Raw genomic sequence first — 20,137 nt, 5'->3', positions numbered from 1 at the left:
GAGTCAACCTGAGATCATGCATAATTGTACATTTAGGGGTTTTTAATCTGAGGGTCATGGATAACCATGAAGGGGTCTCTGAACCCTTTGAAATGATATTTACAATCACTTATATATGTGAATTTTTCATTTGATTGTTAAAGGGGTCTGTGACCCTATGGGGGTTGACTAACCAATCCACTAACACTAACCCACTATAAATAGACAGTGCATAAGGCAGATTCTTTACATAGAGATGATCAAGTTTGATTAAATTTCTCTCTATCTCATAAAATGTCAGATTTGATATAAGAATTTCAAAAAGTTTTTCTTTCTCTACTTGATATAAAGTGCTTTGAGAAAAATTCCAGGTATATAATTTAATTTTCTCAGATTTAAAAATAAGCTAAATATCTGTTCATTCTAAACTGATAAAATACTGTTTTTAATTAACTTATCTAATTCCTTCATTTGATTTATTCAGCTGTGCCTAATAGATACCCTTTTTGTTTCCATGGTGGTTATCTAATTGAATTCATGACAACTGAAAAGTAATCACCATGATTACTTTGATTGAAAACAGCATAGACCTATTTTGATGCCAGCTGTCGCACCTCGACACCATGTCAGCGACCCTATTGCTGAATTGTTTTTCTTTGTTTCTAAGTGAAGGCCTTCTCAGGATAACAATAAAAAGCTAATTTTTATCAAGACTTACCATGTGCCAGATGCTCTGATAAGAAACTGTCATGTTTTATCTCATTTAAACCTCACATGAATGTGGAGACCTAGGAAAGGTGGCCGGTAAGTGGCAGAGCCAGCATTCCAACCACAGGGCTGTACAATAATGTGTTAGCCCCTCTCGAATGAGCAGTGGTGTAATGTATAAGGAGATACAGCAGGCAAGGAGGCAGAAGGTAATGTGTAGATCCATGAACACCTCTCAACTTCAGTTTATTCATCCACAGTATAAGAGGGAGAAAGTATGTGCCTTGGCTACCTCGCAGGGTGTTTTACGAGAGTCAAATTCTAAAACACGAAGGCTGCGAAAGCGCTCTCTGCAATGCCGGTTTGAGGGTTACCCTTCCCGACCCAGTTGATTTCTGTCTGGTCCTTAGCTGACTGGAGTTGGGGGTTCCCTTCTTCTGGTCCTTGGAGGTTCTCCACTGCCAGTGGGGTGTGGGACTGTGTAGGCCAGGCCTGGGTACAGTGAGCTGAGCTTCTTGGAGCTGCAGGAAGTTACTAGGAAGAGATCTGATCTCCTCAAAACTTTAAAGCTCACTATCTGTTGACTTTAATTCAATGAAGTATTTATTTCTTTGCATTTATATTATCGTATGGTAGGTAGATTTCATTTTAGTATATTTAAGACTTAAGCTTTTTTGTCTTGTCTTATTTGGAAAGTAAAAATGTTAAGTCTGTTCTTCTGATTTAGGGTAATTAGAACACTGAAAATGTTTAATTTTTAATAAAGGAACGAGAGAAGAGAAAGCATGAGAGAATTCTGAGTGAAGAACTTGTCGCTGCTGTGACATACCTCAATCAGTTTTTGCCTCCTGAGCACACTATTATTTACATTCCTTGGGATATGGCTAAGTATACCAAAAGGTGAGTAGATAGTCGTATATCAGGTCGTGATATTTTCCTTTTCTTGTCATGTGAAATAGCAGCTGATCTCAATGGTAAAGTAAATGTTACTCCTTTAATTTCGTTCGTGAACCTGCTGAGGGTCTGTTTTGCTGCTGGTGTATAATTTCAGTGCTTAAATGAATTGACCAAACTTTTTTTGCCCAGTATTCATACCATTTGCAAATTCTTTTTGAAGTATCTAGTCATTTAAGAACATCTCTACTCCACTACTTTCCTTAAAAGTATTTGTTTCACTTTTTTCAGTTTCATTCTATCCCTGTTTAGTCATTTTCTCTGACACCTCTCTCAGGTTATCTCACTCGTGGATGAACCTGCAGGAACTCCCTAGTGTTTATAGTAAATCCAGACTGCTTAGTGTGATGCTAAAGCCCCATCACCTGCTTTGTTCCAGAATGTAATAACTTTTTTATTCCCAGGGCCGTTCTGTTCCTGAAAAACTAAACTTCATGCTCTGCCCCCAACGTAGCAGCCAAGGTCCCGTGTGTGTGAGCCGTTGTTCCTGTTGTTCACCCACCCTCCCTTCTTTCTAGGGTATTTTCCTGCTTCTTTTACTTGTCTAGAGCTGATTCAAAACTCATCTCATCCAAGGAACTTTTTTTCAGTAACCTCGCATTGTCTCTTTACTCATATATTAGGCATCATACAAACACTAGATTTATTTTGCCGTCTCTCTCTTTTTTTAATGTTACTGTATTGTTTTGCACTTGTACTTTTTTACTAAATCATTTTTTGTAGTTACATATACGCAAACACATGCACGTACTTCCCCAGAGTATAATAAGCCTGATTTCAGGTTGGCATCATTCATATTAATTTATTGTCCAGTGTTTTCATCCCCTGCCACCTGCACTGTGCATTGTGCTCTCAGTCATTACATTGATGTGTATTGACATGACTGACTTGACTCGAGGAGTAAAGGCTTTGGGGAAAGTTCTCGCAGGGATGTAAAGTGCCCAGATCAAGGCTTGCCAATAGTTCAGATTAAGTTACAGGTCCTTCATGTCTGTGTGCACCAAATCTTGTTGGTTATTGAGTATACATTATACTCTAGAAATTGTTACAATGTCCTATTATTGAGTATGGGCGCCAAAGATTTTTAAAATTAAATCCCTGAATATCATTACTGTACTTTATTTGCTTTAGACGTAAAGGTAAACATTAAAACTTGGGTTCTCATTTTTCTCATTCTTCATTCTCTTCTCAGCAAGCTGTGTAATGTTCTTGATCGACTGAATGTGATCGCAGAAAGTGTGGTGAAGAAGACAGGTTTCTTTGTAAACCGCCCTGATTCTTACTGCAGCATTTTGCGGCCAGATGAAAAGTATGTATGGTGTTTAAAAACTTAACATAAATCAAGAGCTTTGCTCTTCAGATAAAAGTATTCTAAATATGAGCAGTTTGTACTTAGTTGGAAGGTGGATAAATTTATTCCTTTGGGGAGACAAGACAGGCCGCTCATGCCACTGCAGAGAACGTTCACTGTGGGCATGGGATTTTCTCGGTACTTGTAAACCTTGACACGGAAGCCATGGAGCCTTTCTCTCCTGCTTCATGAGATAAACATTATGTAAAATACTTCTGTAAAGTAAAAATTTCCTCAATGAATTCTACATTTCGGTTAAATAAGAGCAGAAAAATGTTTTCCTTCTAGACTAAATTCTAACATTTTTATAAAACTAATATTTATCATTGTGTTATAGTCATTTGCTCCTAAATTTTCATGACTACTTTGTGAGCTTCTTCAGATCAAAGTTCCATGTTTGTTTGTTTGTTTAAGGAACCAATATTATATATTTATAGCATTTTAATTTTTCATTTAACAAAGTTAGCTATAGTGTTTAAAAAAAAAAAAAACCCAAAGCAAAAAACAACCAACGATTAGTGTGTATGTCTTTAGAAGTAATCCTGTGGTTTCAGTTTGAATTTAGGGCCCCTGTGACAGGGTCCCCAAGAATACGCCTAGACTCAGTGATTCACTAGAACCCAAAGAACTCTGCATATTGTACTCATAGCTGTGATTTATTATGGTCGAAGGAGACACAGCAGAATCAGCAAAGGGAAAAGGCACACAGAGACAAAGTCCAGAAGAAATCAGGCACAAGCTCCCAGAGTCCTCTCCTAGTAGAGTCACACAGAACACACTAATTCCCCCAGCAGCTTGTTGTGACAGCGAATATGAAACGTTGCCAACCAGGGGAGATTATCAGAGACTTAGTGCCAGGGTTTTTATTGGAAGCCGATTGCATAGGCAGTCTCTGCCTGATGTACCAAAATTCCAGACTCCCAAAGGGAAAGAGGCTATTCAGCAAAACTATATTGTTTCTACAAACAGTTTAGACACAGTGAGCCAGTCTTGTCTATTGTGGGTATGATGGGAACCCACGTTCCCAGATGCCTTTCTGAGGAAAGCAGTCAGGCCTGCTATGTTAACTCTTTTCTGCATTGAACCTTCTTTTAAATAATTAAAGTAAAATATCGATGTCATTATATAGTACTTAGAACATATCCCCTTGCAGTCATTAGCACATGGAGAACATAAATAGGAACATAATAAGGAAGTCTGCATAAACAACCAAAGGACACAACGAGAAATGGAATAAAATACTAATATTGCTAACAAAACAAAAACAAACCAAAAAAATAACCAAAGGGATGTAATAAAGCTCCATGAAGGAAAGCTGGAGGAGGTAGAGAATCCTACTGTTGAGGGGAGAAGGCTAAGGCTTGAAAGATTTTATTACAAAGATGCCCTGCAATTGTTATTCATATCTGTAGAAACCAAACAATAAATGGGCTTAAGTAAAGCGAGAGAGATTTTGGTTGAACATGGGTGACAAAGTGCCAGGGCGCACAGGGCCAAGTTCAGATGCTGCTTTCCTGGGCTGTCTTTGAGGAGAGCGTGGATAGCACCTCATCTCGGTTATTTCCATATTCACTTACCAGAAAGAAGGAAAGTAAGTAAGCAGAACCAGCTGATTATTTAGACTTATTCAGCTTTATTACTTTATTGGATTCTTAATAAAGATTTAGTACCAAAAATGAATGTAGATTATGCTATTACTTTTTTTTTTTTTTAACGTATTTTTAAACAGGTGGAATGAACTCGGAGGATATTTGATTCCCACTGGTCGCCTGCAGGTATAGATGACATTATATTAATAATGAGTAGAATCTGTATCCATAATGTGTGGTGTTTTCTGAAAGCAATCATGTAGAGACATACTGCTTATTTAATGCAAAATTATTAATCATTTGAGAATAATTTTTAAAAGCCTTACTGCTAGTGTTTAAACTCCTACAAAAGATGTACAGCTTAAATAATAATGGCTCATGGATTTTTTCTATATATTATAAATTTTATTATTGGAAATAGACACATAAACAAAAATGTGAAAAGAAGTTTGAATGACTTTGAAAAATGAGCCAAATACAATCACTATATATACTGTTTATGCTTTAAGAGTGATTTAGCCTCAACCACTGAGTATTTGGTTTGTGCAGTAAAGGAGATATATCAGAAAAAAAAGCATATGTTTTACTAATTGGTACATGTAGAAAATGTTAGCTACGTGTTTTACCTTGTTAAACTAAAGAAGAAAATTCAAATGTAGACTAGAAGGTATAATGACACTATTGCAGCAATGTTAAATGAGCAGCAAATATGACCTTTCAAAATTTAAGAAATGTTTATCATTATTTGTTTAAGAATAATACCCTGCCCACAGCTTTTCTTTTTCTTCTTAAAGAAATCTAAGTAGGATGGAAGTCATTTTGGTGATTGAATAATGATTAAGAGTCTTACGGTATTTCCTTTTAGACTGGTGTTCTTCGAACCAACTGTGTGGACTGTTTAGATCGCACCAACACAGCGCAGTTTATGGTGGGAAAATGTGCTCTGGCTTATCAACTCTATTCCTTGGGATTAATTGATAAACCTAATTTGCAGTTTGATACAGATGCAGTGAGGTAAGCCTTATTTTCTGCCTTTTAAATGCTAGTTGAAGAAAACTGGACTTTGGGTGGTAAACACACAATAGAATATACAGATGTCAAATTATAATGTACACTTGAAAATTAATCAGCAAACCTGATTAATAATAAGGACTTTTATGAAGTCGTTTCTTCTTTTAGTTTCTCAAAAATTACATTGCTAATTATTCAAGTTAATTCAGTAATAAATATTTCTATTAAAGACTTGGATGCTGTTGCTATGGTTTTTGTTTGTGTGTGTTTTAATTATCAATAAACACTGTTATTTAGATAAATCCAAAGTGTTTTAAATAATTTTGAACTACTGAGTTTTTTAGAAAACAAGTCCAGACTACATTAGAAAAGAAAAAGTAATGTGCCCTCATACATTTTGAATTAGAAATAGAAGACATAGAAAAGATCGATTGATTCTTCATTAAAGATCGTTTTCTTCACTGTCCCTTGGTTCCATGACATTGGGTGAAGTACTGTTTCTTGAACATACAGCGATAGCTGTTATTGGTCATCTGAGATAGTCATAAAGGCTCTGCCAAGGAAAGTGGCCAGATCCACAGATAGCACTGCACTGGAAGTCTTTAATAGGCACTTAAATAAACAAGTTTCAAATGTGTATTTCCAGGAAAGAATATGGTTTGTCTGTGATCAGAACATGTCTGTCTTTCAAAAGGCAAATCAAAGAGAACAGAAAATTCTGTCATGGGAGGTAAATTGATCTGGCTGCAGAAAGTTAGGCATATTCTAATAAGGTTAGAATCAGCGTGGTCTGGCTTTGGTGGGTTATCTTTTTGGTGCCTCTGCTGCTTTTTTAGTGCTTTCTGTGATTTTGTTACTCATTAGACTATTACTATAAAATATATTTTGCATTCACACTTTAAGAAGTTAACAAGTCTACTTGAAAGGACAGGTTCAGAGAATTCATAGTTGTTTTGAGTTTGTGGCTAAGTGAATAATGTGTGTAATACTTTTTCTAAAATTCTTTAACATTTGTGTTTCTTTTACTTAGGTTATTTGAGGAACTCTATGAAGATCATGGAGATACCTTATCCCTTCAGTACGGTGGTTCTCAACTTGTTCATCGTGTAAAAACCTACAGAAAGATAGCGCCGTGGACCCAGCACTCAAAAGACATCATGCAGACCCTGTCTAGATATTACAGCAATGCTTTCTCAGGTAATTCTGCAGTATCAGGCTTTTCTAAGATTTATTCTAAAATGCATTTTTCTTCTTCTGCATGTACTTTTTTTTTTTTTTTTTTAGCTATCTGGATAAGTAAAATTCAAAATTGAATATTTTAGAAGTTTAGATAAAATAGTCTTTCACTTAGAAGGTGCTTAATAAACATTTCTTCAATAAGTGAATCAACTGTATTTTAAATAGGGAACTTTTGCATTTTGGCACTCATAATTGAAAATTTTACATAATACAAAGTACTTTGATTCCTTGGCTTCTGTCTCCTTCTGCATTTCTGCTTGCAATACATAGAGAGAAATGTTCGAAGGTGTTGAATTATTATTTTTAAAATAGATTCACAGTCTTGACAATTGTCCAAGAATGTAAATATGACTGATTTTTTAAAATGTCAGGTAGACATGAATGGCAACATAACACTAATTATTTTTTTATTTTATAACTTGTGAATACTAAAAGTAACAGGTTAAAATGGCACTTTTCCTTTCTCCATTCTGATGGAATTTCCAACACAATAGATATCATAAACCAAAGTGATTATGAGACAGATCCCTTGCATAGAATTTACAAAGAAAGTGCTCAGTGACTGATCCCATGAATATTAGCCTCTTGAACCAGAGCAAGGATAAAAACGTTTACAGAACGTGGAGAAGAAAAATTGGTAAAGAGATTCTTCGGAGTGAACTGTTGCCATACTGTGACTGTCACCACCTCTGTTCTTTCACCTCAGGCCTAGAGAGAGAAGGCTTCAATAAGACTCTGGTAAAGCTTGATATACTGTCCTATTGTGGGAGGGATCCCATGGAACTATTGGCTTTGGACCCCTGTGTAGCAAAGCTGAAGCGGAGAGATGGGCGAAGGAGGGGGCTGCCATGTTTGGAATGGCCTACCCTCCTAGAGTTGATTGGTCATAGGATCCTTGAGTGTTTACTGGTGACCAGATGTAGGCCTCACGGCGGGGAGGGTGCTGGCATGGGGTTGGCCTGAGTCCAAGCCAGAGGGATGCTAACAGCAAGAACCAGGAGGAAGTGATCACTGGATTCCTAAGGAGGAGTTGCAGGAAACTGACTGATATGAAAGGATGCATGTGCTCACTCTAAGGGAACGGCAAGAGGGTCCCCAGTGAGGGGGACCCCTGAAGCGGGCATGAAAGCATGCACAAAAGAGTCATCTTTCAACATTTTCCATACCCAGAGAGAATGCAAAGTTAATTTGCTATCCTACTGTTTGTGTTAACTTTCTATGCTGTGTAACAAATTACTAAAAACTTAGAAGCTTAAAACAACATGCATTTATTATTTCACGATTTCTGTGGATCAGAAGTCCAGGCACAGCTTAACTGGGCTCTCTGCATAGAGTGTCACAAAGCTGCAGTCAAGATGTCAACCAGGATGTGGTCTCATCTGGAGGTATGACTAGAGATCAGGAGTCACTTTCCCACTCATGTGTTGGTTGGAATTCAATTCCTTGCAGTTCCTTGTGCTATAGGACTCCAGGCAGCTTGCCCTTCACAGCCAGTAAGGGAAAGAGTCTCTAGAATGAGTCTGCTAGTGAGACAGTCTTATGTAGCATGATGTAATCTTGGGAGTGACATCCCATCCCTTTGCCATATCCCATTGCTCACAAGCAAATCATAGATCCCACCCACACACAAGGGAAACCTGTACAGTTTTCTAGGGTGCTGTAACAAACTAGCACAAACTGGGTGACTTAAAACAATAGCAATTTATTATCTCTCAGTTCTGGAGGCTAGAAGTCCAAAATCAAGTTGTTAGCCAGGCTCCTTCTGAAACTGTTAGGGGAAAATCCTTACTTCTTTCTAGCTTCTGGTAGTTTGCCAGCAATCCTTGTTGTTCTTTGGCTTGTAGCTCTCTGCCTTCATTGTCACATGCCCTTCTTTCATGTATCTATTAAATTTCCCTCTTGTAAGGACACCAGTCGTATCGCATTAGGGCCCTCCCTAATTCAGTATGACCTCATCTTAACTTGATGTCTGCAAAGACCCTATTTCCAAAGAAGGTCACGTTCATGGGTTTTGGGGGTTAGGACCTCAATATACCTTTTTGGGGAGACACAGCTCACTCCAGAGCAGAAATGTACATGTTACTTTTTCATGACCATCTTCTGTGTTTTAAAAGTACTTGCTTTTTAAATCAAGTACAGCTACACATTCATTCTCTCTGTCGTCTGGTCTTATTAAATTACTTGGTTCTTAAGTATCGATAACTGTGATGTGAAGACCGGAAGGTAGAGATTATGGAGGCCACTTAGAGTCCTCCACATCGCTAAGACCTTCCGTGTTCACACTCTGTGGAGGTGTCGGAAACTGGTTGGCAGCCTTCTGATGTGGGAAGGAAGTGCATAGCAGACCGAGAGGTTCTGTGTGGGCCGGCCCTGCCTACAGTGAGTGACATCTGCCATTCACTCCATCCCCGTCCGTTATTACTACTCTCCAGGCACACTGATCTTCTCACAGTTTCCTGAATAAGTTAAGCTTCTTCTGCCACAGGCACCTTAATCCCATGCTGTTCTACCCACTGGAACACGTGACTGCAAGCTTCTCCTAGTTAATTCCTAGCCAGCCTTTAGAGCTCACTATACTTTCACTTTCTCGAGGAAGTTCCTCCAGTTTTTGTTATAGTAGAATTCTATACTTTTCCTTTGTAGCACTTGGCATAGTTAGAGTTAAATCATTAAATATGCAATGAATTGTGTTGCCTATCTCCCCCACCCCCCACCACGAGACCAGAGAGCTCCCCATACAGCTTGTTCACATACGGTGTCCCCAGTGCTTTGCTCGTGGCAGAGTAAATACGTGTGGAATGAATTAATAAATGCACGAGTTAATTTATTGCCTAGGTCCTACTCAATTCTCCCTTTTCCCCGAATTAAATAATTGATAGGACTAAGTATGGTAGCCTAATAACATGTAGCCTATCAATGATGCGATTAGGCTGCTCAAATCATTTTTTTTTTTTAGTTTACTGAGAATTATACCCATTGTACTAGTCTGCGTAAGTTCAATGTAAGAGTCCACTGTAGACTTTAAGAGTATTTATATATTCCTCTTTATGCATGAATCCTTGAACTGAGTTTAGGAGCTTAAAAATCAAAGTATTTTACTTTGAGCAAAACTTAAAGCGTTAGGACAATAGAATTTAGAAATTCTGGCCAGTTACATGAGTTTAAATTCTAGATTTCTAAGCGAAAGTATTAAAATATTCCCATTATCCTTTATTATGCCTGCTGCTCTGGTTAATATTAAGATAATAATATTATTGATGTATACCAGTTGGCTATAATGCATGTTGGAAGTTATTGATGATTATCAATAGCAAAAATCAAAATTATAAATGATTTCACTTGTTTTTACAAATTAAGAGTGGTTTTGAGATTATCTCTTTAAAGACATTCTCACTGGCTACGCTTTGTTGTCATACTAGTTTCCTAAGACTTCTGCCACAAAATACCACAAGCCTGGTGGCTTCAAACAGCAAGAATGTATTGTTTCACAGTTCTGGAGGCTTGAAATCAGAAATCAAGGTGTTAGCAGGGCTGTGCTCCCTCCGCAGGCTCCAGGGGAGGGTCCTTACTTGCCTCTTAGCTTCTGTTGGTTTCTGGTGATCCTTCTTTGCAACTACAGCGCTTTAATTTCTACCTCTGGCATCACATGACATTCTCCCCTTGTGTCTATGTCTTCATGGTGTTTTCCCTGTCTTTCCCTTTTAACAAGGACACCAGTCAAACTGGATTATGGGCCCACCCTAATCTAGTGTTACTGCATCTTAACTCGATTATATCTGCAATGACCTAATTTCCAAATAAGGTCATAGTCACAGATTCCGGGGCTTAAGACTTCAACATATTTTTTGAGGGGACACAATTCAACCTGTAATAGTTGTGTAAGTCATGTGCCAGCAGATGCATATCCCTCGGGGTGTGTGTTACCATGAAAAAGATTTAAAACTGTCCGGATGGAAAGGGGCATCCACTCTTCTGCCCTCCCGCCATCGTTGTCCCTGTAACGGTCATCGTTATTTATACTTAAGGACCAAATAATTTAATAAGACCAGATGATAGAGAGAATGAATGTGTAGCTGTACTTGATTTAAAAAGCAGGTACTATTAAAACACAGAAGATGTTCATGAAAAAGTAACATGCACATAATGGAAAGGCAAAGCAAAATTATGCACAAATGAAAGAGGAACTACTATGACAGGAATTATTTTATGAATAATGTGGCTAAAATAGACTTTATTTTGAGAAGCATGGTATCATTGGGGTGTACAACTTATTTTTAAATTACAGTATTATATAACAAAAGTGTATTTATAGAACCATTTTCTTTAAAGCACTCAGGATAACTGTAAAACTTAGTCTCATATTATGCCTATAGGTAAGTGGGACGATACTTGATTTTAGGTTGTCAGGAATTTTATTGTTGGTTTGTATAGAAAGAGTGATGCCATGTGAGCAACCCACTGACTGTCTTTCAGGCTTAAAGCTTCTTAAAGCTTCACATATTAGCATGCTCTGGGTCTGTCTTTAAGAAGCATGTTTTGGTTTCTACTGTAACTGGTTACATAGTCAGTTGGAGGATGCCAACAAGGAAAAAAGAAGTATCTAGATACTCACTTCGGATGTTAAGAAGAACTTTGTAATTATAATTGCCTTAAGAACCTTGTTGCGCTCTAATTTTTTTTTTTTTTTTTTTTTTTTTACATCTACATTTTGGTAAGCCTGATTTTTTTTGGAGAAGCTCATTGAATTTAAATCCTATTATAAAAAAGAAAAAAAAAAGATAGAATATCTCTACCAGATAATAATAGATCTGCTGTATGTGTGCATACAAACATACATATATACACACCTACGGTTTCAATATAGTGAGTGTGCGTGTATGCATACATGGAGGGGAATCATACCCTCCTCAGAGAGTTATACAAAAGAAAAAGAAAAAGCTCACAGGGTAAAGACCTTAAAGCTCACCATGCACAGAAAACAGACAGTAATTACAGAAAATTGTCAAGATGGCATACCCAGCATTATGATTGTTCTATAAGATAGAGGAACAGTTTCTTTTTCCATTCTGTTCACCATTGAAAGAGGGACATGTAAGGAGCATGCTGAGCATTTTAGTTTATCAAGAATATGGAGATAGCCTTCGAAGGTCATCCTTCTAGTAGCAGGTTTAGAGTGAGTAAGTTGTTTCACTATAGCAGAAAGAAGACAATTGGAAAAACGTTTTGCTTTAATGATGTTTTAAATAACACTAATAACTGGTTAAGCATGCACCTCTTCTGCAATTAAATGTGGCAAGAGAAAAAGTTGTAACTTATTACTTTCAGTTTAAACTGACTGAAGTTCTCCAAAGGACTCTCAGAACAGCCCTACAGTCCTATTACATTCTCCCACTCTCCAAAATGACCATTTTGTACCTGTCCTCTCTCCCTAAACCTACAGCACTCCAGTCTCAGCTGATGACCTTGCTTCACACTTTGCTGAGAAAATAAATCATTGAGGTGAACTCCCTTTTGTCTTATAACCAAATGCAGAGCCTGTCTTCATGTGCACCCATAGTTTCTATCTTATTTTGTATGACAGTGGTCGGAGTGGCCCTGCCCCATCTTAGGCCAACCCTCCATTGTGCTCATACTCCCATCCCTGTAATTATATGCTCGTTGGTGTACATCATCAGTTTCCCCCTACTTCCTCTTTTCCATTAGCATAACAGCACACCTTAGTGTTTTCCATCTAGGCTTTCTTTCTATCCTTAGTCCCACATCCTATTTCTCTGCATAAGCAAAACCCCTGAATGAGTTATCCACATGTCTGCATCCTCTCTTATATCCTGTTCTCTCCATCTGCTTCACTGGGTATCTGCCCTGTCATGCCACTGAAACTGTGCTTGCCAAGATCACCAACAGTCTCTCCACATCGCCAAATCTCAGTGGTCACTTTTCTGTCTTTATCTTAGCCTTTCAACAGCTTTTATCACAGTCAAATAGTGTTTCTTTCTGTTACTGATTTCAGAGGCCACTTTATCACAAACTTAATGTAATATTAGAATAACTAATATTCAACTTCCAAAATAAAGTTTTTGGCAGATTAAAAAGAATTGTTGTAGTCAAGTCTGATCTATTTAAATACCATGCATAGTAAAACTGGTTAGCATTTAGCTGTTTGAATGGAGTTTGGTACATATTCTTTTTTCCTTTGAAGCATGAGTTCAAAAATAAGCAATTATTTCATCCTACAAAGAACTTACCTATTTTAAGCCCTTGTCTATATCCAAAGTACTACTGTCTTCCTGGGGGTGATTTTCTTATTTGTAGTCAAAAGGAGCGAGGAAAAGATCTTCAAGCTCATTAGGCCTTATAGTCCAAGCTTATAAGTGACCATAAGCTCCGTAGATATATTTTAAGTTATAACAACAACAGTACATTCAAGAAGTCTTCATTATGATCCTTTGAAGGAATATTCTTTATTTGGTTATGTTTCTCATATCCTACATTTTATCATACGTGTTAAAATTAAAGGAAGCCACTATTAGGTTTAAAGGATGAAAGAAACTCCTTGAAAACATGGCTAAAAAGTGAAAAGCTTCTCTAGATACTATTAAGATATTTTGAGGTACTGTGTAGATGAATTAGTAAGTGCCATTATAGCTATTCAACAAGCATAAAGAGTATAATTACTATAAAAGCAGTATGTTTACTGCTTATATTTACTGCTTAATAATGTCTGTATCATTTAATACTTGATATTTTCTCTCAACAAATGACAAAAAAACAAATGGCCCCCAAATATATTCAGCATAAAACACATGTATATGTTAGTTTTAGCCTAAAAGTGCTGTTTTAATGGAATGCTTTTCGTCAGAATATTAACACCTCGAATACATGTTTGATGTACCATATTTCATTTATTGCTTTTGCTGAAATGACCAAATAGCCCAATGAGAACAAGGTTACTAATTTAAGATATATCTGTGTTCACAATGGCTTTTGGAAGAAAATTGATTTTATGATGTTATCTTATTTCAAAAAGCAGTCATTTCTACTGTGCTGTCTTTTGAGTTCTATGTTCATTTTCAGAAAGAGCTTATTATTTATATTGTGGATGTCTGTCCCAAACTTGAATACATAGGGCTCTGAGACAAGAATGGAAAGAAGGAAGTGGGGGAACAGAATGAAGGATGCTGGGGAGGAGCCAGTGCAGAATGGGAAAGGTGGTTTATGAGACCACTGCAGTGCTTATTATCATTTTTACCAAAATTTAATTAGGGGAGGAAGAGGAAATACAATATATATATAGTCAGTAACTATTTTGGAGTGTTTGAATGGTTAGAATGAGGCTGTTATCTGTGTGCCCACTCTACCTTCATTATCAAACACAAAAGAGAATGGGACATGTCCACAGCTAAGGGGTACGGGGGATAGAACATGTTGTAAACATATTCTCCGCTAAAGAAATGGAGAATATTTTTTCAAGGATTAAAATGGAAACCATGCAAGCCAACTTGTTCAAGGTCGTGCAACAGAATATGGGTAGGAATTGGGTTATTTTGTCTCTAATGTCTCTTTTTGTCTTTTGCAATAAAGCGGAGATAGATGTATATGTTTCAAGAAAACTAACACATGGCGAGAATGTTTTCATTCTAAAAATCACTAGGGTTTTATGGCAGTTCTTAAAGATTTTTAAGAGCCTCTCAGAATTCAAGAAGCAGTTTATATGCACTGTCCTCTGTATTATGAGAGGTATGGAGTGAAAAGGAAATTTTTTGGAGGCAAATTTTAAATTCTCAAAATCTTGGTGACTGTTTTAGATTTGTGTATATGACTTTTGAAGTATAAATACTGTTATTTTCAAAGGTATATTCTATGAAATCATAGTTGTACTCATCTTCCTGAGAAAACATTCTTCTGACTTGTATATATCAGTAATGGATTTCCTGAAATACATACTTTTGCTTTTTAGATGCTGATAGACAAGATGCCATTAATCTCTTCTTGGGAGTCTTCCATCCCACTGAAGGGAAACCTCATCTCTGGGAACTCCCAACAGATTTTTATTTGCATCATAAAAACACCATGAGACTTTTACCAACAAGAAGAAGGTATTTTTCTTCCTAGTCTACTATGTAAAATCAGATTCGATGTTATTTTGAAAATGAGATACTTTGTTTTTGGAGAGATAATCACATACGCTAAAAAGTAATCAGTCTTCCAACAAGTTTGCCCTGAGGAATTTAGAATTGCTGATGCTCTGATAGTAGGTTTGGGAAATTGTCGTTAACAATTGGTGTTTTGCATTTTCCATAAATGTTTCAGAGCTTCATCATTGAATGTAAGTTATAGCTCCACTAAAGCAAACCATTAACATCGTTTGCGAGTGCTTCCTACAAATGCGGAGCTCTAAAGAACGCTAACATTTGAGGGACCAGTCTTTGGTTTTTCTGGTGTGGTGTCTCAGCTGTATCACTTTGGAATCCCAGTGTTCTTTCCTCCAGGAAGCACAACCAGCTCTTGGTGACACTAGTAAAGACGGAACCAGAGCAGTGGCTTCAGGAGCAGACGCCCCTATCACTCAAGTTGGGCTTGAGTTACATAGCTGAGGCAGGCAGTGCTGGAGCTTTTTTGTAGGGGTAAAAGTAAGCTGGTTACATCCCCATTTTCTTAAAAAAAAAAAAGAAAAGAAAAGAAAAAGGAAAGAAACTGAGGTGCGGAGAGAATGTGTCTTGACCGAGATTATTCAGCTAGTTAGCTGACTGAGCAAGAATCAGCTACAAACCTGCTACTGAAAATAAAGTTTTATCGAAGTAGACAGTCTGGCTTTCTCTGTTGATTTGGTTTCCTGTTTTTGCTTTTTTCCCAGTGTCAAGAATTCCAAAACTTGGTTAATGGTATCAACAATTGGTACCGCCCATAAACAGTATTTACAGATACTATAAGATAAATTTCAGTGTTTTATTTTGGGCTTTCTAGTGTCATCCACCACATATACTGGTTATTTTGATGACAATTATAATTCTCAGAAGACATGAACAATTTAGCCAGAGACAGTAACAGGACAAGAGCGTGGACTTAAGAGTCGTGTAGAGCCGAGCTGGAATTTATGCAAGTACATGACCTTAGATCTGTTACTTAACCTCTGGAAATATCATTTTCTCATCTATAAAATGGAGACGACTATGCATACCTCACAGGGTCGCTTTGAAGAATGAGTGAGAAAATGTGTGGGAAGCACCTGGTACAGGGTCTGACACAGAATAAACACAGTCCCGAAGACACCAGGCTGTGGAGAGACCGCCTCCAGTTAATGCCCGTGTGACCCTAGGCAGGTTACATTACTGGTCTAATTCTCAGTTTCCACATCAGGAAAACCAACATAATAATAGTATCTAACTTGTAGATTTTTCTGAGAATCAATTGAGATCATAGTGAGTCCAAAAGATATTAGTATTGTTTTTATTCTGTAAGTAGATTACATCTAGAAACTTAGTATTATTTTATCACTTATGATATAAATAAACACCTTATTATGTATTCGCTTATGTTTCCTAACTTGGCGACCATCCTGTTTACCAATGATTTATTCTGAATATTATTTTTATTGAATGATAAGGGGGAATAAACCTTGCTCTGCCTAGAGTTCATCTAAACCAGGTCCTCTTTAGGTAACTAACTACTACTGTTACTCAAAATCCTACATTTATTGATCAGTTCAAAACCATGAATTGAAGCTTTGTTCTGAGTTAGATTACTATGTCATACATCATCTAGACACTATTAATTGAATCAGTGTTTATAATGCCACCAAGATGTTCGTAAATATTAAGCATTAATTATTTCATTGACTCAGAGTTGAGAGGTTTCCTGGTTCCACTCACTGTGTGATATGTGAGTTCCTTCTCTATCTGCCCAGGGAGAGGTTATCTGGTTTATGCTTGACTGGCCCTAGTTTGCCAACCTGGACAAGACTGATTGAGAAGGCAGTTGTTTCTGACAGTTCACTTGCTAAATTCTTCCTCCTACCAAGCTGAGATCTACTTATCTGTAACTTTACCTACTAATCTTAGTACAACCCACTGAGACCTTAAGAACGTGATTTTCTCATCCACTTGATGGTCTTTTTAAATATTTAAAGATAAGTTCACGCATTCTCAAAATCTCATCTCCTCCAGGTTAAATAGCCCCACTTTCTTTAGTCATTCCTCATATACTATGGTTTCAAGTCTCCTTAGAATTCAGAATGCTCTCCTCTGTATGTATTCTAGACGATGTCAATGTTCTTTTTCAACTGTGATACCCAGACCTGGGTCCAATAATAGAGTTTGGTCTGATTTGTGCTAACTGTTGTGGGACCATTGGGACCATTATTCCCCTTGTCCTGAGTACTATATTTTTATCATTAAATATAAGATTACATTAGCTTTTTCAGCAATGCCATCATAGTATTAACTCTGAGCTTCCTATTAGCACTCCCATCTTTTTAGCATGTCCCGCTGCCATGCCTTATCCATACCATTCTTGTCATGCTTATATATGCTTTGCCTGCTTCCAAAAAAAAAGTGTTTAAATGTGTATCCTTTTTATTAATTATTTATCTCTAGCTTTGTAGTTTCTTCAGATTTAATCAACTGGGCCATCCTGATCTAATACAAGTCCTTGATGAAAAATATTGAATAGAATGGGGTAGCTGGCAGAGTCTTGTGGGATACCACTAGACAACAACTTCCACCTTAAAATTGTTTCATAATTTTTGGTTGGAATCATTTCAACAGCTGAAACGTACTAGCTTACTATACTGTCATAGCTTAACTATACTGTCATTGGGCCCCCATTTATCTTGTTTAAGTCTCTATATATGTTATTTCAGAGGGCACCCAAGTTAGCTAGGGAAACTTAGGAGTCTTTTTTAATCTCCCTAACCTGCCTTCATGAGCCAGTGGAACTGAGTGCTCTTAATGCTAGGGACTGAAAAAGAGAAAAACACTGACTTACTAGTATTATGTACAAAGGAGAAGTGGCAATAGCTCGCATCTCCCTCCTCTGATCCCTGGTCCCAAAAGCAGGTTTCTGTACTAGTACATTTATTCCTCTGGATAAATGTACCTGGTGATGAAGGTAATGAAGATTCTACCTGGACTGGGCTTACTCCTCTCAGATGCTCTCTTCCTCCATCCATCAGTTCACTTTCCCCAGGGCAGATAGTTCTTCTGGGCTTCTTTGCTTCTGAGGCCCACTTAGAGGAGTTGGACTTTTAAAAAAGTATTGTTAAGTTGCTTTGTCTTACTTAGGGAAATATAGTTTAATAATATATATTTTTTAAATTTATGGCCTGGTCTCAAATCACTAATATAGGATTATCTCAATTCTTTTTCTCCGCCTGGTACATTCTGAGTTAAAATACATTTTTTTTTTTATAATGTTTTCTTTTTTCCTAAGTAAGCTGATTATGAGTAGCATTCTTTAGGAAAATTCTTATATACTAGCTGGTACCTTCTCTACTTTCCTCCTCTGCTGAGATTATGTCATCACAAAATAGAACTTATACTCCTGCATGCTCATGCGCGTGTGTGCACGTGCTCTTGCTCTCGCTCTCTTTCTCACACACACACACACACACACACACACACACACACACACACACACACACACTCACACTTCCTCTGATCTGATAGTCTGATTCTCTTATCAGAAAAGAAAATGAGTTTAGCCTGGTGTGGCTTGTTTGAGTAAATATGTGGATTCATAGAAGTGACTGGTCATCTTTTTTAGGCTACTCACAGCACATCTCTAGCTAATACTAATACTCAATTCTGTTATCTTGCTGGGATTGATGTTATGCTCATTGGTTTTTGGAATGTATCACCCTCTCACTTTTGAGCATCAAGACTACATTTGCCTATTTCCAGTATAAGTTCCATTCTTCACTATTCCTTTGAAAGATCACTGATCTCAACTATACCAGGACACCTGCATGCTTTTAGAGATGCTGTAGTGCTTCCTTTGGTCTCTGGGCCATTCATAGTTCCCTCTTATCTTGTGTTTTTCTCTTTCCGGCATGAAACTTATTGTGGCTGGTGAAGATAGAAACAATGCTGAATTAAGTAGCTTGACTTTCTCTGTCATTATTTTCAACATGGCATTTGTAACACGTAGAACAGTGTTTGACACACAATAGGTGCTTAATAAATGTTGAAAAACTCATGAATTCACTCCAAGAAGCAGATATCTCTTTTCTCTTCTTTTCATGTTCTAAAGCCTTGCTATTCAAAAAAGCAGTCTGAGGACCAGCCCCTTTGGCTTCACCTGTGGCGAGGAGCTTTTTAGAAATGTGGAATCTCGGGCCCCATCTGCTGAATCAGAATCTGCCTTTCGACAGGATCTCCAAGCAATTCATGTGCTCACTGAATTGTCAGAAGCACTGCTCTGAAGCATAATTTCAGTCTTAAGAAAAACTTTAGAAGCTTTTCCTTTTATCATGACACTCCCCACCCCCAGTTCATGAGGTTTCACTTTTTTTCATTATCTTTGGTTATGTATTCCTCTTGCCATCTCTAGGAGAGTTCTCTGTTTCCTATTCATTTAAATACTTCCCCATTCTTCCTAATTTGCATTATTTAAGATTTTAATGTCAGCATTTTATTTTTAGAAAGCCTTTCAATTATTTAAAATTATCTTTTTAGCATTTTTGTCTGTAGGCTCTTTTTTCTGAACCTTTTGAAAATGTGTTTTTTAAAAATTTTGGTATGATTTCACACCATTCCCCTTCCTAGCTCTCGTGAACTTTGATATAGCATTTCCCCCTAAATATCTATTTCATCAGAATTTGATTTAGAATTGGATTCAGTGTTCAGAGAGAAGGTTGTTCAGGATTCTTTCAGATTCTCTGCTCACAGCAGATGAGTGTGGTAGCAGAAATCCAGATGATTGAAATTCCCTGCCTTACTCTGACTGGCCTCTCTGATCAAGTAGTGAATACTTGCAGTTAACGATTAATGGGTTTATACTATTTTCTGAGAGAATTTATTCTTTAGGACTATCCATTCACTTAATGATTTTACTTAACTATTTTAATTAACTATACACACAGACCCACACACATAGAGCAGAGTAGAAAAGGTGATCTAGATCTCAGATAACTACTTGCAAGAGAATCCTAGTTGTAGGACTCTGCTCAAAATCACACTGGCTCACTGGTTGGCAGAGTAATGCAGGCAGGGTCCCTGGGGAGAAGTAAACAGCAGCTCATAGAATCTGGCTTGGTACACCCAAATGCTTTTTAGCTAAACACATCAGAGCATCTTGATTCTCAGACATG

The 20,137-nt window shown here is 37.3% G+C and overlaps 1 protein-coding gene across 1 annotated transcript in view; it reads left to right on the top strand.

Annotated features, from left to right (window-relative positions):
- Nucleotides 1-20,137, top strand: part of FIG4 (FIG4 phosphoinositide 5-phosphatase) — a 98,662-nt gene that overhangs the window by 37,166 nt on the left and 41,359 nt on the right. Inside the window, exons 11-16 of the mRNA XM_011364829.2 lie at nt 1,454-1,587; nt 2,834-2,950; nt 4,722-4,767; nt 5,447-5,595; nt 6,623-6,789; nt 14,789-14,927. Coding sequence (XP_011363131.1) covers nt 1,454-1,587; nt 2,834-2,950; nt 4,722-4,767; nt 5,447-5,595; nt 6,623-6,789; nt 14,789-14,927 — 752 coding nt within the window. The remainder of the gene's footprint in view (nt 1-1,453; nt 1,588-2,833; nt 2,951-4,721; nt 4,768-5,446; nt 5,596-6,622; nt 6,790-14,788; nt 14,928-20,137) is intronic.

This window comes from Pteropus vampyrus, unplaced genomic scaffold, assembly GCF_000151845.1.
Source record: "Pteropus vampyrus isolate Shadow unplaced genomic scaffold, Pvam_2.0 Scaffold101, whole genome shotgun sequence".
NCBI lineage: Eukaryota > Metazoa > Chordata > Mammalia > Chiroptera > Pteropodidae > Pteropus > Pteropus vampyrus.
Note: the sequence above shows the minus strand (reverse complement) of the source record. Positions and strands in the feature narration are given on the sequence as shown.